General features: G+C 40.1%; 2 protein-coding genes across 3 annotated transcripts in view; both read right to left on the bottom strand.

The window, feature by feature from the left end:
* The window catches only part of hcn2b (hyperpolarization activated cyclic nucleotide-gated potassium channel 2b), a 37,333-nt gene extending 30,659 nt beyond the window's left edge, over window positions 1–6,674 (bottom strand). Inside the window, exons 1-2 of the mRNA XM_030082437.1 lie at window positions 6,056–6,674; window positions 4,091–4,514 (exon numbers count right to left, since the gene is read on the bottom strand). Of these exons, the coding sequence (XP_029938297.1) occupies window positions 4,091–4,514; window positions 6,056–6,561 (930 nt within the window). The 5' untranslated portion in view covers window positions 6,562–6,674. The remainder of the gene's footprint in view (window positions 1–4,090; window positions 4,515–6,055) is intronic.
* On the bottom strand, window positions 2,673–22,777 carry bsg (basigin). 2 transcript variants are annotated; one of them, XM_030082438.1, is made up of 10 exons: window positions 22,539–22,777; window positions 18,007–18,357; window positions 16,340–16,508; window positions 13,803–13,891; window positions 12,616–12,758; window positions 10,872–11,151; window positions 9,123–9,147; window positions 8,969–9,044; window positions 7,111–7,114; window positions 2,673–2,682 (listed from the first exon to the last, which is right to left on the bottom strand). In XM_030082438.1, the coding sequence occupies exons 1-8, from the start codon at window positions 22,600–22,602 to the stop codon at window positions 8,984–8,986; spliced, it is 1,182 nt and encodes a 393-aa protein (XP_029938298.1). In that variant the 5' UTR covers window positions 22,603–22,777; the 3' UTR covers window positions 2,673–2,682; window positions 7,111–7,114; window positions 8,969–8,983. The 2 variants fall into 2 exon arrangements, with proteins under 2 accessions (XP_029938298.1, XP_029938299.1); XM_030082439.1 differs by lacking the exons at window positions 2,673–2,682; window positions 7,111–7,114 and adding an exon at window positions 8,136–8,878 and having other exon boundaries at window positions 8,973–9,044; window positions 10,872–11,148; window positions 12,619–12,758; window positions 22,539–22,775.
* Window positions 22,778–23,164: the final 387 nt, after the last annotated feature.

Here is a 23,164-nt window from a genome sequence, read left to right on the forward strand (position 1 = left end):
TTGGTTGTAACTTTGATTAAAAAACTTCAATGCTTAAGATGACGGGCACCCTGACGTCTGGCGGTACAGTAATTTCAGTTGTACTTGTTATCTTATCTCTGCCCTTACAAGAAGTTGTTGGATTAATTGTAAATAGTAAAACTATTAAATGAAGCAGCTATGAGTCAAACAACTTGGAACTTTAAATCCGCAATTTAGCAGTATAAAGTCAGATGAACACAGAGCCATTAAACAGTACAAAGATACACCCCTACAGCATCGTCACTGGAGATTTGGGTCTTCGTGGATTGTGCTGTGTGAAACACCTGATCAGTTTTAGCAGGACTCACACACCACAACACAGTTCCACTTGTACAATAAAGTTGAAACAAAAAGGGTCCACCATAGGAATACAATCTACGTCATTCGTAATCGCAGTTCTTCACGTGTTGATGAAACGCTGCTCTTCAGCCCAGGTCGACCACTCACTGCTGTCTCTAAGCCCTGATCACCAGAACTCAGAGGGATTGTTGACATGGCCACAGTCCAGTGAACAAAGACCGTGGCTTCACTGGCTAATGGCCAGGCCTCATTACCACTGTGTGTGTGTGTGTGTGTGTGTGTACAACTTTATGTGCATGTGTTTTCACTGGTGTAAATGTCTTGCTTAACTGGGCCAACTCGATGCTTCACTAAGTCACAAGTAAAAGCATTTTTCTCCACCGGGGCCAAGAGGAATGTCCAAATGGGGAAGTAGGCCACAAACTGTATGCCTGCATATAGTTCATGTATTTATGCGTATTGGGAAGCCCTGCTGTCTTCTACATCAAAAATATCACATTTTCCCTTCAGATGAAAGAACTGGATTATGTACTTAATGGAAGTGTGTGTGTGCCTGTGTGTGTGTGTTGGGGAGCAGCCAGGTTGGAACATTGGTGGACTCATCCGTCCTCTCAGAGGCTTCATTGTCCTCTGCTTGTAGCTCCTTTGAATATCTGCTCCTCACATATATGAGATTCTTTGGGGTCCTTTGAAAATATTTCTGCTGGAATTGTGTAGTGCAGTTATTATCACATCTTACTCTACATTTAAAATAGCTCCATATCAATAACTGGCTTCGTCTATTAGTTTGATATTATCTCTAAATACATGTTGAATTCCTTCTTTATGGTCAAGTCTTTTCTATACTTGAAATTTCATCATACCGCTGTCCTGTGTCAAAAAATGTAATTCAGTCATAAACCATTCACGGTGCAACTCTTCTTTTTTTTGGAGTATCTTCCACAGTGGCTAATGGGTTGGAAGAAACAAAAAAGGGAATCACACCGTGAGGCCCTGCCCTGTGATTTGGAAGTGTTCCCATCATGATTAATGAGGCTCCAGGACTAATGTTCCCCTCGACACCAGAACAGCACCTGGCCATGTGTCACTGTCAGACCACAATCTGGGTCAAAGCATATCACTGTGACCACAAGTCACAGCCTGAAAAACACAGATAAACTATTTCCCACTCATTCCAGTTACACGTGGTCAAATGCATTTAGAGAAAAAACAGTGAATGAGACAAATATTAGCTCTGCCACCAAACCCTGACTCCTGTGTTTATGGTCTGATGCACATTCGCCAATATCTACCACATGAAAAACACAACAGCACCGACTTCTTGCTTTAGCTAATTGCACTGATATCTTCCAGTAACTGATCTCTGCCCCTATACCAGCTACACAACAAACCCAAACATCAACTAATCTGTGGCTTACGACAAATAATTATTGTTAACATGTCCAGTCCTCATTAGTTGTAGACGCGGTCGTGTCCTTGCGGTCGCCCCGGTGCCATCCTACAGCTGAGTAATGTAGTGAAATCACAATGAATCATAAGACCATCTTTTAGGAAACCCCAGTGCAGCGGATGGACTTTAGTTTGAGCCGAGCTAAGCTGGGCAGAAGAGAAACATGGCCAGGCACGTAGGGATCGAGCTGAGCAGAGCAGAGCTCAGCTGAACTAAGAGGATCAGGACAGGGCTGAGTGAAAGCTGAGGAGCATTTGGTTGTGTGTGTGTTTGAATCAGTGATTAGGGTTTTTGAAGAGCTCAAATTACTACTCAGTAATCAGAAGAGCAGTGGTTATTTTCAGAGTGAGAGACACACATTTGATTGGTAGATAGCAAGTCGAAAGAAAAAAACTCCAAAACAAACATCATTTCATACAGAGACGAAGAGCACATGCACAGAGTGGACCGCAGCAGAACTGTGTTTATGCATCATGGTGGCATATGATGGATTCTAATGCATCTATCTATGGGAGAACACTATTTCCTGGTGTGTAATGCAATTAGAGAAGCATGAGTGGTTGCATTATCTAGTCTGTCTATATCAATTTTCCACCATTTGATGCCTTAATTGGTTGAAATCCCACATCAAAACCATTACTTAGAAAAGTAGGGAAATGCTCGTTTCTGATACGAAGAAAATCAATCCAGTGTTTGCCTTCATTCTCCTGAAAATGTTTTTTTTTTTCCCCTTTCCCACGGATCCAAATCAATTTTTCTGAGACTGTAACTGCATAGCTAAGCTGTGTTATCATGCACTGCAATTCAGTTTCCAGTTAGACTGCAATAAAACATTGAAAAACAGAATTGCTGTGTGTCAGGATAACATTAAGACGAGGGATATTTGACAAACAGAACTGTTTGGAAATTCACTGCACTACACTATGATATTGTGTTATTTATTGATGTGACTCCTTATCTGACCATATTATCCAAACTGCATGGTACAGCAGTCTGTGATGATATGATTCTGGCTACAGCTCTGTGTGTGTGTGTGTGTGTGTGTGTGTGTGTGTGTGTGTGTGTGTGTGTGTGTGTGTGTGTGTGTGTGTGTGTGTGTGCGTGTGTGTGAAGTGGTGATAATGAGTTCTTTGATAGAATTCCTTCAATTCATAAAGTCTGTCATAAAAATTCTGAACATTTTCAAAAAATAAGAAATGATAATGTAGACATAATGACTTAGAGGGAAATAAAATAAGCTGTAAGTTTTTTTGAATTCCCATAAATACATTCCAACACTGCGATTCCATCTGCACAATATATAAAACTATGTCATATAAACATATTTAGAAGCCTGAAAACATATTTTTAGATCAGGGACAGAGAGTGCCCAAGCTAAAGGTAATTGACAAAAAAAGATTAATCCACTCTACATATATTCCTTAAATGATTTTGTTGGCTTTTCATCAGCTAATCATTTTGATTTTCAACATGTTTAGTGAAAATAAAATGTTTGAACTGACATATCTGGCTGTATATGATGTTGTATTTTCATCTTTATGCTAGTACTAACTTGTAAAGATATGTTTAGCAGGCACAGAACAGCTGAAAAACCATTAAAATATATATATAAAGGTTAAAAAAATAACATATATCCACATTAAGTCACACTCTTGTGTGTAACATATGCTTCAATGTTCGCAACAATAACATTTTGCAAACTGTTGACTGACTTCTGCAGGCTTTTTGAGGCACATGGCATTACACTTACAGTCTCAAACATCCCTGTAAACCTAACGCTCAAGAATATCATCAGTTAGGGCAACAGCTTCCCTCAAATGCATGAGTTATCTTAAGCATTAGACTTAAATGTGTGAGTTTAAAAATAATTTGACAATTACTTGAACTGCAAAGACACTGGCGACAGCAGTCTACAGAAGGGTTTTAATCAGCTTTTACATAAAAAGGAGAAAGTTTTTTTTTAATATAATAATGCATTTACCTGTTAATGAAAAAACTGTTAACGGTGTGCTTCAAAACTACACTAGCTGATCATTCATCAATGTCCATGTTGCATTTTTATCAGCTATACTGATGAATCCATTTTAAAAAAAAATAAATGAATAAAATGCAAAAACTGTCATTGGTGACATAAAGGATACATCCTGTAACAATGGAGTACTATGCATATCCCACTGTTCACAGAGTGCTGTGTTTGTCACTTATCAGTAACACTCCTTTCTGTTCAGGGACAGGTGTTTGATCATTTACTATTTACTATTGTTTATCCAAATGTAGCTTTAATAGTTAAAGTAATATAAATTGTAAAAATCAGTGTACCTCCTCCCACTGGTGGATGTATCGGATGAGTCGGGACAGCCTCAGCAGGCGCAGCAGACTGAGAATCTTTGTGAAGCGGACGATGCGGAGCGCCCGGGCGGTTTTGTAGACCTCTGAGTCGATCCCCTTCTCAACGATGAGGAAGATATAATCCACAGGTATAGAGGAAACAAAGTCCACCACAAACCAGCTCTTCAAGTACTTCTTTTTGATCTTTTTGGGGTCGAGGATGATCTCTGTGTTGTCCTCAAACACGATGCCTGTTCTGAAGTTGAGCACAAGGTCCATTAAGAAGAAGGTGTCAGACACCACATTGAAGATGATCCAGGGTGTGGTTGTCTCATCCTTAAAGAAGGTGATGCCCACAGGGATGATGATGAGGTTTCCCACCATGAACATCAGCATAGAGAAGTCCCAGTAGAACCTGTTATAATCACAGAAAATATGAATGCATACTTGACAGTTTAGCTCTTCATTCACAAAATGCACAAACATGCAAGCAACTTACTTCATATACCCTGTTTCAATCTGAAATCCAAACAATTACACACTATGAAAACTTATGAGGGCATGACATAAAGTCCAAACATAGAATCCAAATCAAAATATCTAAAAGCTGACATCCTCACAGTGGTGCTTTTCGCTATAGATGCCACATCACAACAAAGATGCTGATCCAGCTTGATTCATGACAAGTGGTATTTCCAACTTTATCTGTACTGTGAAGCAGCATGCCCTCATGGGCCACACACACATGCACACATACACAAAAATAGTGAACCATCCTGAACCACAGGAACATGCAGGTGATTTCAATGTGCATCCCGGTTAAAGCGAATTCTTTCTTTTTTTCTGACGTATCAACCTACATGCATTGATTCAAGTCTGAATGAAGCAAATGAAAGAACAGTTATCTTTGCATAAAAACAGCGTTTGATACATTCACACATCTCAACTGCTTTTCCACTACTTTTACACTTACAAAAATTGTGTAACATTTTCTCAAAGCCACTTTAATACAGCCAACAATATTGGAAACATTTGGAAACTAGAATCTACAGTCCATTCTCCAAGGTATTGAATTATAAACGATGCTCACACAAAAACAGCAACTAATATATCTTGGCAGCTTATGAAGGAGACAAAGTCTCCTTGCTTTTCTTTATCAAATGAATGAACTCTATTAATGATTTCATAATAGTTCAGCTACAAGGTGTGTGGAAATGCACTTGTAAAGTGCTGCACTGTTTGTTTACTGTTTACTTGTATTTTACAGGCTGTGCCATTATTAGCAGACAGATTATTCCGTGATAGAAATTTCTGGATCCCTTGTGAAGGTTTCTGTTTCTGCCTAATCAGCTGAAGAGCTCAGTGACTGAAATGTGCTGCTGAATCATTATTAATTAGATGCTGTTTTTCAGAAATTCTTGTTAAAATGCATGTTGTTTAACGCCAGTATCAAGCAAGGCAATGTTCTTGACACTTCTCCTAAAGTGTTGTAAAAAAAAACACTTTTTAAAATAATTGGGGGACTCTGGGAGCTGTCCTCGGTGCTGAAACCACTGAACAGACCCAAAGTTTTTTAACTTTTTTAAGACCAATCAAGATGCATTTAACACATTTCTCCTGCGTACAGAAAAAGAACTTGTCTAAACTCTTACATGTCCTGAGAGTGACCAGATGTTATTCGTTTTAAAAGTTGAGAAAAATGTTTTTATCTGTTTGTGCGTCTTCTATTTCCTCCTCTGGTCGAAACAGATTTTTAATTCGTGAACTTTACTGTTGCCTTTGTTCCATCTCACCTTGGAAACGCAGTAAACATCTAAAACGATTTATTTCCATCTTTATTTCATTGTGATTAAAGCTCAGGTGTGTGCAGTACCAGTTACAGCAGACATGCCATGCTCTCCATGCAGCCCAACTCAGGTCCAGCAGCTCATGAATCTAACTCAATTTGACCCATACCTGAAGTCGCTGTATGGGTGGATAATCCAATTACCCGCTGACTTTACGCGCTCTTGCTCTTTCTCCACAGCCTTCTGGCTGCCAAACATGCGCAGGGAGAACTTGTTAACTCCGGGCTGAAGCATGGAACTAAACTGCCGCTGCATGTAGGTCTGATTCCCCCTGGACTCCCCATCGTCCGGCACTATCTGAGAGCCGTCCTCTGCTTTGGAGAAGGTAACGGAATTTCTCGACTGCTGACTTGGAGTCTGTCCTTTACTAGTTGGGGCGTTAGAGAAAGAAACTCTGGAGTCCTTTTTCTCTGCCGCGGTCTTGACCTCGGCCCCGGGCCCCTGTGTGAGGGACCCCGCTGAATCGACAGAGCCGTCCATGCCCGCAGCCAGTTCCCGGTCCTCTTCCGCAGCTACTTCTCCATCTGCCTGCTTCTCCTGTCTTGAGATGAGAGAAGAGAGGCTCCCTGAACTGGTCGGGTCCCTTCTACAGTCTCCGTTTTTGTTGCATATCATACCGATGGCCGCCTCTCCCCTCAAGCCCGGCTCTGAGACCGCCGCGTCCCCTGTGCTCCGGTGGTCTGACTCTGAGCCGCCCCGGTCGGCAGCTGCATGCCTGTGGCGCCGCAGAGCAGAGGCAGGGCTGCCACTGGCACAGGAAGCAGCACAGCCCTCATCTGGCAGCAGCCGGCGCTCATTGTTGTCAGAGTTTTTGCGCGCAATGCACGCGACTCCGCCTCCTGGCGTAAATTTCTTCATCTTGGTTCCTCCGCTTCTCACATGATCAGCGCCAACAGTCCAAGTGGCCACTTGGAGTGATCGAGGTTTTTTATTTATTTATTTATTTATTTATTCAGTTTTGGAGTCGTCTTCGCTGTCCTCCTCCTCCTCCTCGTCTGGCAGATAAAGACAGATTCTCCTTGAAGCTGCAGACTGGGCGGCGGCGGGGAAAGAGTGAAGTTCCAGGCACAGGAGCTCTGCGCTTCCTCTTTAAAGCACTTTGGCGTGACAGCTGGCTCAACACAGAAACAAAATGACATGCACTTTTTCCATGCATGGGCTCACCCATCTGACCATGTCGATAGCATTAACCCTCTGGATGTTTTAAAACACAAACATGCATGACTCACTGGAGACTTACCTGTAGTGGACAAGAAGCGACGGGGTTAAGATGACCAATTAAGGTCACAACACCAGGTCGTTCTGACATTTAATCATTAAAATAGCAAAAACCTCAAAAGCACGAGTCAATAGTTCGTGTTGCCGTTGTGAGCTGAGAAGCAAATATAACAGAACTGGGTTTATTTCACCAGAGGGTATGAAGCTTCTGCCTGTTGCCTTTCCGAGGCTGAGCTCTCCTGAAGTGTCCTCGGTTCTGATCACATGGCTCCACCTTCTGGACAAAAGTGGGCATTGCACAACCTCAAAGTGAAACTCATTAACCAAGCTCTTACACTGCATGGATTCAGTCAGTGATCATCTGTTCTCAAAACCTTTAAAAATAAAATTTAATTCAGCATGTCTTTTTCTGCCATCACCTCCCAGCCCCACCATCTTTTTTTTTTACTGACATGGGAATTTTCAATGCCAATGCAAAGATGACAGCGAACTTTACTTAAGTCAAATTTTACCCTTGAAAATGAATTTTCAAGGGGTGTTTAATAACCCCCCTGTTGACCTGTTTCTCAATGACCCTTAAATATTGTAAATGACAACATGACTGAATCTGTTTGGCAATGTCTTTTGTAATCACAGCCGCCCCCCCCCCCCAAAAAAAAAAAAAAAAAAAAAGAAAGAAAGAAAAACCCCTGATGATCTTTTGTGCTGGAAAAACTGAGACAACCAAGGCCAGACATTGGACCAAGATTTAGTCATTCAAATAAATTTTTGTGAAAAACAAAACCAATTGTTTTTGTTTGTAGTTTAGATGTCACAGTCTGAGGGCTGTACAACATTAAAGCATTCAGGATCATATTTAAAAGTTCTTGGGACTCAGAAGGTGGCAGTACTAAACGACTTTGGCCCACCCTCCCCCCAATAAAAGCAAAATCTGTAAGAGGAGTAGGTGAATAAAGCAAGTGAAGCACACATAAATTTAAATACCTTTATTCAGTCTGTGCACGTTGTACAAGAGATGGTTTTCCAAGTAGCTGGAAGGTACAACAACTTACACACTCCTGGCCAGGTCATTATTAGTGTAACTCTGAAGTGGTAACATCCAATCACAACACTACTCAGGTTAAAATGGTACATATGGCTTCGGTATCATCTACACAGTGAAGAAAACAGATGACAGTCCAACCATCTCACAAAAATGTGTCAGATCACAATGAGTGAAAAGCAAAAAGAAAAACAAACAAAAAAAAACCTATCAATCTGCAGTTTTTCAACATCAGTGCACAATATTAAAGTTGCATCCAAAAGAAGCAACAGTTACATCTCCTGCACTTGGTCCTTCAAAAATTTGTTTGTGGATGAAAAAAAAAAAAAAAAGCATAGACAGGTCAGTGTAGGAAGCATCAGCATCAACAGAAAATGATCACAAACTAAGCATTCCTCACGTGAACTTTCTAGTGATTCAACAACACACACTTTTCTAGAACAGCATTTAAACTCATGCAATATTTGCCCCGCGGCCTCAAGCAGAAAGTAGTTCACACTATAATTTTGTGGCTGCACAATGTGGAGAATAATAAGAAGAAAATAAAAGGAGAGGAAATCAGTTTATTAAAACATTAACACCCAAGCACATAAAAGGTACTTAAAATTGCAGGGTGCACAGTATAATGTGCCACTCAAGAGCTGAATCCTGGACTGCCTGTGACCCGTCCGTCTGAGAGAGGGGAAAAAAAAAAAAAGGGGAAAGGGTTAACACTGCATTCACCGTCTCGTTCATTGGGGGGACGTTAAAAGAAGATCTGACTCACCTCTTCAGCTTCTAGTTAGAATTCCTTTGCCTCACATTCTTGTCTTTGTGGTTTGAAGTAGAATTGCTCTTCCTAAAAAACACAGCGCAACGTGAGCTCTGGAACAGCGGGCAAAGTCAGAAAAAGCCATGAACTGTGGAGTGAACTTACAGAGGAGCAGATCCTGAGTCGTCATCTGGAGAGCAGCAAACCATCGGTGAAAACGCATTTTCACAAAGGGAGAGAGAAAAAAAACCAACATAATCAGTTAAAAGCTGATTTGAAGTGTGACTCTAATTGCATGCCGCTCCCTCTCCCCACGTGAGCGAAGCAAATGTTGTAACATGTACCATGTGGCGTCCTCTGTAACATGACTGTAATGAGGTTATGAGCCAGTCCAACCCATGGAAGCATGCCTGCCTGCTGCATTCCTGACCATCAACAATACATTTACATCCATCTACTAAATTATTCCGTGAAATTGTTTGTCAAAAGAAAAAAAAATTACTGAATAACATCACCTCAACTAGCATGTGCTGAATCAGCTGAAATTTCTGACAGAAACTTTACGTCCTGTCCCGAGTCACCCTTCAGCATCACATAACATGCAGTACAAGCAAAGGACATCCAAGTAACACTGCAGTGGCTGTATTTACAAACAAGAACGGCACACAACTGTAAACAGGCCGAGTTAAATTCACAACCTGGCACGTATTGTGGCAGAACCAACATTCGAGCAAGAGCATATATTCACAGGAGAAGGCAAAAGTACGCTACCTGTGTCGCTGAATGATGAATAGGACAAATGATAGGCTAATTTTGAGAAGAGGTTGCCTTTTATTGCTCATGCATAGAGTACAAGATGCAGAAAGCATGCAGACAGACCACTGAAACCTCTTTTCAACCTGCCAATTTTCAAGTCGAACCATTACACTGGTTCAGGTGTCTCATTTGACTCTTTCATTGGCTTAATCTGATGATTTTAAAGACCATGAAAATGACATGAAATGAAATCATTGACGATTGCTGCGTTCAGTATCAGGGCCAGTGAAAGAGTGACCAAATCTTTGAGCACATTCCTCTTAGAAGTGGTTCCTATGAAAGCAGCTCATTCAGACTCCCATAGCTTTCTCCACACGGTCATCTCAGTTCAACCACTTCAGTCTGACATGCAGTTTTGTTCACTTACCAAAATGCAAATTCAGCAGCGAACAGAGAAGTAAAAATGTAAATAAAAGAAAAGGTTCTATCACAGACGGAAACCAACATCTGATTTTTGATTCAAGTCCGCATATTATAAATTGCCAAAAGCTTTATGAATTTACGTTGACAAACAGACTGCTCCAGACTAGACATCGCCTCACTTCATTTCAATGCCTTGCAAAAACATTTAACCGCAGGAAATTTACTGCAGTTTGTTGTACGTCTACATTCTGCAGAAATTGAATGATTTGTCACACTGACAAGAGAATTAACTGGCTGGATGATTTGTGTTTTTTCTATCCAAGGTTTAAGTGAAGATCTGTCAAACTATTTTGGCAACAAACTGAAAAAGAAATATATGCTGAAACAACAAAAAATCGTAAATTAGTAACAACCAAAAATTCTCCCTTTGCTTTGGAATCTAAAACTGTCAAGTGAGAGTTCTGTCAATAAAATTGTTCCACTACACCATGAGAGAGTTTTCATTGTGAAGTTGGGTTTAGGCTATACTTCACGTAGATAAGAGTAAACAGGACGCGCCAGCTGAAATGTACAAAGGAAAAAAAAAAAAAAAAAAAAAATCTGGGAAAACCACAAACACTGGGGCATATTGGAACTGTTGTAACCCCGCAGATTCCTTGACTCCACAAGTCAGCATTTCATCACAAATTTCAACGTAAACACATGTTCAGAGCACGGTGGTGTGGTTAAATGTACCGTCATTGACTTCATCGGGCTTTCTCCTCTTCTCGTAGATGAAGATGATGGTCACAAGGACAATGACCTCCGCCACGATGCCAAGGAAAGGCCAGAGAGCGGCCAGGCGGCTGCGGACACGCAGGTGGATTGTGTCGCTGTGTGTGCCGAGGCCGTTGTCGCCAGAGCAGACGTAGTCACCGATGTCGTTCTGGATGCTCAGGTCATTGATGGTCAGAGTGGTGTTGTTGGGGGTAGTTTTGATCATATATTTTCCAGAGGTGCCATTGCTTTCAAGCTGTGGATTGTTTCAGGTAGTGATTTAGTGATACAGACAATACAACTTGGCTGCATAATCATTCACTACAGCTACGTTCACATTACAAGCCTTAATAACTCCATTCTGATTTTTTTTTTTTGTAATTGCAAGGAGGTTTGCATAATTCAAATGTGATATTTTCCAGACTTGCCCTGCAGTGACCTGCAAACAAAAGAAAACATCCCATGCAACATGCTGGGTATTTCTAAAAAAGTTAGGAAATCTTGTATTTGGTGTTCAGTTCCCAGGTATAAAGCCAAGTTTCATGTAACAGCAACAACACAAGGTCTAAGAAAAAACAACAAGCTCGATGTGATTCACTGCCTGAACCAAGAAAAGGTCAAACAGATCCAGGATTCTCAAACTGTGGTGCCAGTGTATCATGAGTGGTATGTGTAGTGTATGCATGCCATTCAGGAAATAATCTCTGAATATATGGAATAAAATTTAAGTTGCATTAACAAGGCACCATCGCTATCTTGTAATTTGAAATGGAAAACTTGACATTCATATCTAAATAAAGCATTTATGTAACTGGTCCAGTGGTAATGGGGTAAGCCTCACCACTGAATGTGAAAACAAAATCCAAATTTGCCAAAATTAAAAATGTTTTCACAGTTTTAGGATGGGGGACAGTGAGAGAGTGTGTGAATCAGGGCTCTCAAACTGTGGTACATGAGCTCCCTCTAGGGGTGTCAAGGGGCAAGTCATAACTGTATTATTTTTTCATTAAAGTCATTTAAAATATATAAAATTGCAAAAATAGCACAAAATGCAAAACAGAGAACATGAAATGTATAGTTGAAATAAGTCCATAGCCAATGGGGTAATCCTCCACTGCTGTATGTTCAGGTCAGTCATAGTGGTGGAGAGTGATATTGTCTCGGGTAGTAAAGACCCAAAGATTTGACAAACCCAGTTATAGGATGCTGAAACAAGCCAACAGGGAACGGCTGAGAACAATGGGGACTGACGATTATATACATGTCTCAAAAAGCTGTTTCATATATGTTTGATGCAACATATATGCATGTGTGTCAATTTTGTCAGTGTGTGTGTGACAACAAGACAAAATCAGAAAAACATTAACCGTGTGATTATGTGGAGCAGCGGCAGTGATCTCTGTGCAGGACGTGTGAATGCTGTGAAGTCCGCACCCACTTTTTATTTTTAATGCGACCTTGCAGCACGCCACCTGCTCCCATGTAGATATGCGACGGCTGGTTCACCTCAATGGTATAAAAGTCAAATAAAACGTGACTTTTCAGATGAGATCACATTGGAAAAACTTCAGATATTTAGCAAACTAGGGCCTCCTGTGGAAGCGATTTAGATGTGATTGGGTGAGGGGGAGAAGAAAAAACACCCTAAGTAAAGAAAGTCTAACAGATCTAAAAGCAATAGCAAGTCTTGTTTGAGTGACTGTATCATGTTCTAATGGAAACACACCTGCTGTCGAGCACCATCTACTTCTTTGAACCACACCCAGTCAGTGGGCAGGGGATAACCATGGCCCACGCAGACCATCACGCCTTTGTCCTTCTCATTGCCATGTTCAGAGTGCTTGTAGGCAGAGACATGGGGGATTGCTGCAAAAAAACAAAACAAAACAAAACAAAAAAAAACAAAAAAACAATTGAAGTTAGATTTTCTTTTTGATAATTGTAAAGAATGAACAGAGCAAGGCAGGCAATATTAAAAACAGATCTTAGCTTTCAAAACTCTCCTTACATCGTAATCTATTCATTATCCAATTATTGCACAAAATGGTTGTCACAGGATCCATGTAAACGTGACATCATTTATCTGCTACTTCCCTTACAGAGTGAGCAAAAGAGGAAATCAAAGATCCCAAAAATATGTTTTACTCAGACTGCCGTCACCAGATGTTTAACTCTATGCATACCGTTAATATAACTGCTGTGACGATTCAGTTAGATAGCATCATATTATGTCTAACATTAAGTTGTGAACTAAAACAACCACATTAAGACCATGTTGTGAAGGAGACCTTCATTGTCAGCACAAAACAGAAACAGGAATTGCGTTCATCTAACAGATGATACGCCCTTTAAGATGATGGTCTAAAGACCACATTTCTAACTCTAAACAGTCATCTCATATATTTATTTAAATACAACCAAGATCAGCGATTTTCAAATGTTTATAGTCTGTAACAGCAAGTGTAACAGTGAGCTCTCCCACCACTGCCAGTAGAAAGGCGTACAGAGAGCTCACATGACACAGCAGCTCCTAATACAAGTATAATTTGTCACCTTTTGACGGCCAAACTGTACAATACAGTTACATAACAAGCACATTAACAACAAGGTACGGCTCTTCATCACTCAAAAATGGTATTTTAGAAGATTCATACCAGTTGATTTTAAATGGAGCAAAAAGATTACGGAATTTATGTTTAAAGGTGAACATAATTTCATTTATTTTTAAAGAAAATAAATCCACTGTGGCTTGTACTACACATACTATAACTAAGACTCAACAGGTTAGTTGGACAATCCTGAAGAAAAACCCAGTTATGCATTACTAACAACATCAACATGAAAAGGCCAAGAAGTATGAATGAGCTCCTCATTGAAAGGTAATTTCATCTGCAACATCTATTAACTTACCTTTGACCTCAATCGTCTTTTTCACCTCTGGGTTAGTCAGGAACACACATTCATACTTTCCAGCATTGGTGTGAGTGATCTTGTCCAAACTATAGCAAGGAAAAAAAAAAAAAAAAAAAAAAGAGAGAGAGAAGCCAGTTAAATACTCCATTGTCTGCAATACTGCATATTTATTCTTGGATTTTATGACCAGCGGCCTCTTAAATTTAGCCAAGAAGAAAATCCACAAAAACACCACGTTTATGCTTAAGATCTGAGAGTAAAACTAAAGCGGCTTGTTCCATCAACAATTATTTCAAATTTCCAACCTGAACAACAATCACACTTTTGTTTGTAGCAACTGTCCAGTGTAGCCCTGCCTTCTCCCTCTCTAATGGGGAATTAAGGTCAGGCCAAGTGAGTACACTGCTAGGGGCGCTTAGCCTTGCTGCCAAGACTACTGGCAAAGCTGCACGTCGGCACGGTCCATCTCTCTGATAATCGAGAGCGCTGAATGCCTGAATGGCGCCCTTAGCTCTGCTAATGGAGGGAGCCATAGAGACGCATGGAGGGAAAAGAGTGTGCGTGTGCGTGTGCGTCTGTGTGTGTATATACGCTAGGGCTGGACGATATGGCCACAAATGTTATCACGATATAGGTCTTAATTTCGGTCGATACGATATAATTCCGATATCGATATAAATAATACAAAAGCCTCATAAAAACTGTTAAGAATCATGCACATAATGTACTACCTGTAAAACTAGAAATCATTTATCCAGGAAGCTCCTCCAGTATAACATTTTAGAAATAAAAAACACTACAATAAATTAAATGTTCACCTTTTATTTAAAAAATATGAAATCACTGTCAAATAAACGTAAGTTTCACCTTTTTCCAATATAAATGGCTTTAACTTTACACTTAAATACAGTTATGTTATTGTTATAGATTCAAACAAAGGTGCTTCAACCACAAAGAAAAATTAAAGTGCTCAGAATTACTGCAATAAACAGAAAAAAGAGTGAGCAACAACAAACAAATATTACTGGGACAGGGAATTGAAATAACTGCCATACACTCACATTTTCAATAGTAATGGCTTTAACTTTTAAACTCCAACACAGTTTTTCTTATATATTTAAACAAAGGTGCTTCAACCAGGGAGAAAAATAAAAGTGCTCAGAATTATTAAGGTTAAGTACATAATTACTTAAGGTTGTAGTGATTATGGTGACACTGCAGCGAATAATTGTACTTTTTTTTTTTGTGGTATTTATCTTCACTGTTGCAGCATCTTGTAAATTGTAGACGGTCCCTTAACCCCGCAGCACCACCGGCTGCTAATCGAAAACAATATTGCTTCTGACACTTGATAGACAGATACTTTTAATGAAAATGAGCTTGTAGCAAATAGTCCACCTCACGACGATGGGATGGAGGCGCCCTTTGTATGTTACTGACATTTTGTTAAAGAGTTATTGAGATCGAAAGTCCGCATCTGCTGCTAACTTTAATGGACTGTTCAGTGAATGATATACCTAATTCGTGGCACGACTTAGGTCTGCAGCTGGATCCTGTTGGACAAATTAGCTTGTGGAAGCTTATTCAGTTGCGTTTACATCACCAGTACTCATTTTGGAGCTCAAACTTGCCGCGGTGGAGCTTAGCTTGTAGCATGAGCTGAGGACAGCCAGCTGTGGTGTGCGTGTCGAGTGCAGGATCACTCTTCGTGCTTTCTGTTCGGCTTGAATCGGCGGCGCCGTGAACAGCAATTAGTGATTGTGAAACGCATACTGTAATGCACTACATCGAAAATGTGTTTAAAACTCATATCACCGTTATTGAATAAAAATATACCGCGGTATATATTGATATCGAAATTTTGTCCAGCCCTAGTGTACGCACAAACAAAAAGAGAAGAAGAGAGCATGAAAGGACAGAGATGACCGTAACACTAGGTTCAAAGCCAAAAATGAATGAGTCAATAATAGAAAAGTAACAAACTATATATGGTTACAGTGTGTCACATGAAGCAAATTAGGCTCTCTTCAACTCGGTGTACTAGCGCAGGAACCTAAGCCATTTAACCTTTACAACTCTGAAGTGTTGCAATCCCAAACTGTCCTTTCTTCACACTGGCAGCTGTTTACGGAGCTGTTCTCTGGCTGCTTCTGTCATACTTGACCACATATGTTAAGAAATAACTTTGGTCTGCACTGCCAGGATTTTATCAAAATGACTGTTGCCAGAGTTTTGATCAAACTGGGTAAGACAGACTTCAAACACGCTGCCCCATCTTCATGGAATACTTTCCAAATGAACTTGTGTTAAACAGAACAGCTTACAGTAGGATAATTTAAATCCTTACCGAAGAACTATGAAAGAGCCACTTTTGGTAATGCTTGTAATTTTGTTTTGAATTGTTGTCTCTAAAACCACTTGGCTTTTTTTGGCATTGTGCTCTACAATAGGGCCACACAAAGTCTTTGGTTTCATCAGACATGAACTGCAAGACAGACCTGCTGAGATTGCGTTGGACGACTTTGATCACATACCTTAGGGTCGTGTGTGGCGAGGGATCAGTGGTCACTGACTTTTCAATGACTTTGCCGTTGTGTAGCCACTGTGAACCCATGATTGGAAGGCTGGTATCTGTCAAGTTGCACCTGAGCACAGCATTGGTTTGGTTGGTGACCTCAGATGGCTCCGTGAAGATATTCGGAGCTTAAGATGAAGAGATGGTGGAGGGAAAAAAATGACATTTTAGGCATGGAATTAAAAGGCACGCTTGTTTGTTCAGATGTCAGTGGATGCTTCAACTTCCACTAGATTAAATTGACAAAATATAAAGGCGATATGCATCCTTTTAAACTCTACATTTTCCTTTCAACACACAACAGCTGTCTTAAAGAGGCGGGTTCTACATAGCAACATAGAGGGACAGAATAATGTTACCACTTAATGGCAAGCAAAAAATTAAAAGTCTTATGAAAAGATGTGTGGTTATAACTCACAGCATCACTGTAATCATTGCACTCTGAGCAGTGTTCGCTTGTTTAAAAGACCAATGTATCAATTTTATTGAAACAGCTGAGTGTTGATTGGAAAAAGAAAAAAAAAAATTATAAAATAGCAAACCTGAGTCCTTCGGAGATTTCCTTAACTGAACAATGGCAAGAATTACAATATGAAAATCAATTTACACAAATTTAATCTTTTTTTTAATCAAACAAATTCAAATCCTGTACAAATGAACAGAATTGTGTTAGGAAGGTGTAGCACTTCCCCAAGATAGGGGAGACCTACCACACCCACAGTGGAAAAAAAATGGTAGGTCGTTCTATTTTTTTTTTTTTTTTTTTGTAACAGGAAAGGTAATATTGAAGTACAAAAAAGACAAAGAGGATAATCATTTAATACATGCAGAAGAAGCAACAAGAAAGGGAACTAATAAAATCAGCCTAAATTCTAATAACAGGATTACTTAAAGAAAACATTTAAAATAAAGAAGCCTTGCTTCAGTGGAGAGGAGAAAATGACCAATTCATCTAAAGATAATACTGGACCACAAGGCAGAAAAATACCCTATGGCTGGAAATCTTTGTCAATTTGTGTTGCCATCTTCTGTGCATACAGCTCTGTAGGTTAAGCCATAGGAAAAGTCTAAAAGCATAAACAGAGGGGTATTGCCAATGTTAGTATCAATTAAGGGAAATGCAAGAAAATTTCTACCAAGAAGCAACACTATGTCATCTGACACCCCTTTTTATTATTTTTTCTTTAATGAACCAAAGTATTTTTTTTTTTTTTTTAAGATTGAAATACAGTGTTTCTGCAGAAGCCATTTTGCATATATCCAACCTCATGACCAGTATTACATGCCATAAAACCTATTGTAACAGCACTTACGCCTTGAAACAAGGAGAGGGGAAAAAAAAGGCATCAGATTTAAGGCATGCTCTGTGTCAGGTAATAACAGGACAAAGGGAGAAGCCCAGCCATGCATAATGACCAGGTTTGTTTTCTACAACAGGACAATCTCGGAGTTTCTGTGGGAGGGAAAGGGAGAGTTTGTACTTGGGAAAGCAGGTTGGAGGGGATACTGGGCTGGGAAGCATGGCAGTCGAGTGTAACAGGAGTTGAATGACCAGGACTTCACTAATGAGGAGAGGACAGCCAGCTACACTGACTGGAGTCTCCTCATACTTCCTCTGCCACTCACTTTCAATCACAATTATGTTTGCCTGCGAGCGGATCCACTTGATTTTTGGCGTCTTCTTCAGTTCATTGCGGTCAGGGTCGTTGGAAGCGCGGCACTCGTATGTGCCCGAGTCGTTGAGGGTGAGGCTAGTGAGGTGAATGGTGCTAGTGGCATGCGCTATGTAGGTGGCATTTATTTGCACACGGTCATTCCTGGCCCCGTCAAAGAGTTGGGTGAAGGTCTCGTCGGGCTCTTCACCCTCTATAAACCACCACTGCACCTCGGGGATGGGATTTCCTATCACCTCACAATGCAGCTCTGCATCATCATTAATCAACTTCATCTGAGACAACGGGGACTTGATAAAACCCGCTGTGCACCATTTGTGGTGAACACAGCAAACACATTGCAAACAAATTTGGTATGGGATGAGTTCAAACCAAAACCAGATGATTGGATGAATGAATAATCAGATGCAAGCATGGAAAAACAGAAAAGCATAAAAGAAAAGAGAAAGAAAAAGACAGTTAATAAAACAAATGAAATGGAAAACATGAAAATAAGCACAAAGAAAAAGCATAGATCAGAGCAACATTTTCACCCAATTAGTTTGGGAAATGTTTTCATCATTCCTGGTACTCTGATCTATTAAGATAAACAAAATGCAACATAAAATAACATGGATAAATAGGGATGGTCTGAGCTTATTTGTTATTGCACTACACAGTTTAAATTTTGTACAAATCATTCACTCAGTAAAAACATTTAAAACTTTTTCACTGGTTGGTCTCTATTGGCTAGTGAAATCCACAACACACCTCAATAACAGTGTCCCACCACTAACACTTGCTCGCCACCCACCACGGCCACAAGACACGCAGATTCGATCACCGCCATTGCACTGTGACTAACTGATTTATACAATGTGCTCTGTAAAAATGTAACGATTCAGATTTTTACTTTTTCTGAGCACCAATTCTAGTCATTGTATTCATGACAGACTATTTATTTTACAGGGTATTTGTTGGAGAAGCTGTGCTTCTTGCTGTTTTTAGAACAATGACAATGAAGAACCTTTGAAGCTTGAAATAGTATCATGAAAGCTGAAGGTTGTGCTGAAATCTAAGTGTCTTGAAATACACTAATACTAAACAAGATATTCCTATATTGTGCAATTTAGGTACACCCCATCAGGAAGTTCTTATACCAATGTTGACAATACTGAGTGCCACAACAGTTTGTTATCCAGGATACCACCGGACACAATGGCCTTTCATAGCACACAAATGGCAACCAGTCTTTTACATACCTACACTAGAGGCTGTTTGCAAAAAAGCTTCAGAGAGACATCCCTTTAGACAGACATAGTCACACAATAGCAACACAACAGCGAAAGCGCAAACAATGGCCTTTCCTGAAATTAATGAATGAAACAGAACATGCACATAAAAGCAGCTGTAAGGCGCGTTAAAGGAAAATAATGTTTACATAAAAAAAGCAATACAATGAGCAAATAAAAGTGCACCGAACAATATGGCACCGTTCCATTGTGTGCACATCCTCCAAAAGTGGTGAATGTATTTTTAAACATCGTGAATACGTGAATTTTGAAGGTCATTCAGTCCACAGAGAGTGGAGTGTAAAGAAATGTACAAGTAAGCCACTTTAACTGCTATGTTTATTATAAATCGAAACCATTCCAGAGTGCACTTTAAAAAAGTTGAATATAAATATCAGATACCAGCTTCTATTTAATTCCATATCCGATTCCTAAATGCTCGGCAAATGCATCCCTTGTAGACTCATAAAATATTTCTTTTTCCAAGTCGTGTAAGACAGAAATTCAGTTGAAGGCAGAATTATGCAACCAGTCAACACTTCAGTGAAAAAATTAGCTGACTTTTAGTCCTCTGAGAGCCCAGTCTTACAAAAACAAAAAACTGCCACAAACACAAGCACCCTCCACCCTTTTAAGACTACAACAAACACCTTTAACATTTCCTGTGTGTAAACGAAACTTGTTTTTATGATTGTCAGTATTTAAAGCGAAGCTTAAAAAAAGTATGGGTAGATAGGAAGTTAAGAGTAGAACCAGCATGAACACTGAAGTTGTCAACAAGAGCTCTCGTCTCTGCACATGTGTGCTAGGAGCATGCAATGCTCGCAGCTAGGAATGGCTTCCACACCACTAGTAAAGGTCACCTTCATAGCACATGCTGTACAAAAGTTCAGAATTAAATATAGGCACAGCCCCAGTCCCATTTCTGATTAAATGTGAAGCATGCGAGTTTTGACACTATGCCTTACTGCCTATAACCTTTTGCTCTATAACATGAGAAAGTATTTGCTGTGGTGCTTTCAAAGATCAAATTCCCTTCTCAGCATGTGACATTTATATGTAGTCAATGGCAACAATACACATAAAAAGAACTGTTCAAAGATTACCTTACAAAAAAAAACAGATAAGATTGTATCTTGCACAGTTCTGACCTAATACTAGTGAAAAAGAATGTGCTACAATCTTTTTCAGATAAAGTTTGTCTTTTACTTTTTTTTTTAATATCAGGCCAACTGATAGGAAAATCAGTCTTACAAAGATTTCACACACAGGTACATGTCTTTTAAAAGACTCAAATGTATCATTCTGAGGCAACTTTCAATGCTTTGCAAACACACCAAGTTGACATTGAAAAGAAAAGGCTAAGACAAGGGATTTTTTCTTTCAAACAGAAAATGCATGCCAACGGTCCCAGCTCAATGACAGAAGTGGCACACTGAATAAATGACCTGTTGTGGAAAGCGAATTTCTAACCCACTCTATCCACCTTAATGATTCAGCTCTGATCGCCTGCCAGAGATTTACGACCATTATTAAAACGATGTTTATTCTCTCAGGTGGGAGGAAAAAAGGCTAAAAAGTCAGACAGCAGGCTTTCATCATGAAAGGATGATTTAAGTGAGAGCATATTAAGCAGCTATGGTCTTTAAATAGTGCTCACTAACAAAATGAGTCTGTAGTCACCCATTTACCAAATGACAACTCAAAATCAAGCACACAATGTGCAGTGTAGTGGACTTCTAGTTTTCTATTTGGCTGCTTTTCACAATCATATTAGCCATTTTTACCAATTTTGCCAGTCATCTACCTTTTCCTGGGCAAAGGTTAACTAAGGAAGAGGCTGAAATTACAGGGAAATTTAATTTTACTCATGATCAACCCAAGACCTACTGACGGAAAAAAAACCCCACCACACAACAAATGGCACAAAGCTCCTCATACAAGCTTGACTACAGTGCACATTGTGCCACCTCCCTGCTTCCAATTATACCTATTGTTGGTTTTATCATTACACAAGACACCAAGTAAAAACGAGTGTATGCTGCCCTAAAAGAGTATTTTCTAACCCTGCTCGAAGGGAGTCCCTGACTTTCGAGTATTGAATGTCTCCCTTCTCCCACACAGGAGATTCAGATGGCTGGAGAGTTCCCAGGCCTCTGCAGAGCTGAGAAATCTTCTGCATCACGTGTGTTGGAGCAGGAAAACATCTAGCCCATACAGGGTAGGGGCCCTCCTAGGATCATAACAGCAAAACACTGGGGCCAAATCCTATAATCATGTAATGCATAGTGTAACGGTATGTACTAGGAAATTTATCTTAAACCAATTTCCAGTGATTCAGTATTGGTAAGAAAATTGCTCATCGTTGCAAGACCCTACATTCATAACTGTCAGTGTAAATACTGAATTGAGGATATGATTATGAAAGCGATTATTTGATCTGTCTTCTATTTTGTATGAATGTTTTTTGCAACCGTTCAAAATGCCTCCTAAATTAAGACACACGGTTCTAAATGATGTCCAGGAAAGGCAACAACACACAAATCTGATTCTAGTCAGCAGGTCGATCAAATGGAAACTGTCGGGCCCATTTAGCACGATCACGCTACCGGCTATGTAGCAAAGGCAAGCTGAACATGTCGACGTTTTTTTTCAGTGGGGATTCCGGCTTCTGAGACTATGACCTGGGTTAATTTAAATAGCTAACTAAAAAAGGTTTGACAAGCATTTCAAACGTTACGCAACAGCGATTTCCATTGGTTGAGATTCCGGCAGTAACCACTACCGGACGGCAACACAAAAACAAAAAAATAAAAAAGATTGCAAATCGACATAGACGCTCACGTGACAGCAGTAGTCTAAAGATTTGATTAAAACCTAGATACATTTACCTAACACAACCAAATCACGGATCTGTAAACAATCCAACCTTAACGCGACAATACTGCAGTCACGAAACGAGGCGACAGCGTTTTACACCGCAAATTAGCAAACTGTGAGGCTAGCAGTAGCGGCTCGATGAGCTCGCGACAACATACGTCTGTTTCAAGCGGTGACAGATGTTCCATTTTTGAGCAACATCACCACAAACCTATGGACCGTCGAAGGCCTTAACTATGTTCACTGTAACACAGCAAGATCGTGAATTAACATTTTAAAACGTCAGGGCAAAGTCTACACGCTGTAATAAACATGGCTGACGCTAATTTCTTACCTGTGGACGCATTCGCTCGCCAACAGCTCAGCAGAAGGGCGCCGACAGCCCACAGTAACTTCATGGCGGAGGCGGAGGATTTACTGGACCGTCGAACCAACGGGCTGTCAGCGGCGCTCGGCAGAACCGTCTCCCTCCTGGGCTTACCAACTTCGACCGGGTTGAGCTGAAAACTGGACGGTCGACTGAGACGATGGAGTTGGTCGTCCTCTATTTGCACCTCACGCACACACCCCGATCAGCACGTACGCATGACGTAGGGTTGTGGGCGTGGCCACACGAAGAGCGATAGACCCACTCAGAGTGGTCCAGTTTCAGTCGAATAATTATTAATTACTGTATTGGTGACATGATAAAGTTATGCTACATAAGATAACGTAGAAGAAGGAATATAATAAAAGTGATGAAATGGTACATAAAAATTGCCAGTCCAAATGAAAACCTTCTTACTACTAATAGTACTACTAGTACTAAGTCAAACGCTGGTGAAGAATTGTATGCTCTGTGTGTAAAAAAAAAACGTTGCTTCAAAAGCTTTTTTACAAAAAACAGCAGTTTGTGTAGTGCCTGATCATTCGTTTACTAGACAACTTTATCCTGAGCAGGGTTGTGGGGCACTCCCAGCA

Source organism: Salarias fasciatus, chromosome 23 (genome assembly GCF_902148845.1).
Source record: "Salarias fasciatus chromosome 23, fSalaFa1.1, whole genome shotgun sequence".
Taxonomy (NCBI): Eukaryota; Metazoa; Chordata; class Actinopteri; order Blenniiformes; family Blenniidae; genus Salarias; species Salarias fasciatus.

Coding starts and splice junctions, on each gene's coding strand:
- bsg (XM_030082438.1), bottom strand. CDS start 22,602: ATGAAGTTACTGTGGGCTGTCGGCGCCCTTCTGCTGAGCTGTTGGCGA. Junction 11,152..12,615: donor ATGGTGCTCGACAGCAGGTG/TGTTTCCATTAG, acceptor TGAAACAATCCA/CAGCTTGAAAGCAATGGCAC. Junction 9,045..9,122: donor GACTCAGGATCTGCTCCTCT/GTAAGTTCACTC, acceptor TGTGTTTTTTAG/GAAGAGCAATTCTACTTCAA.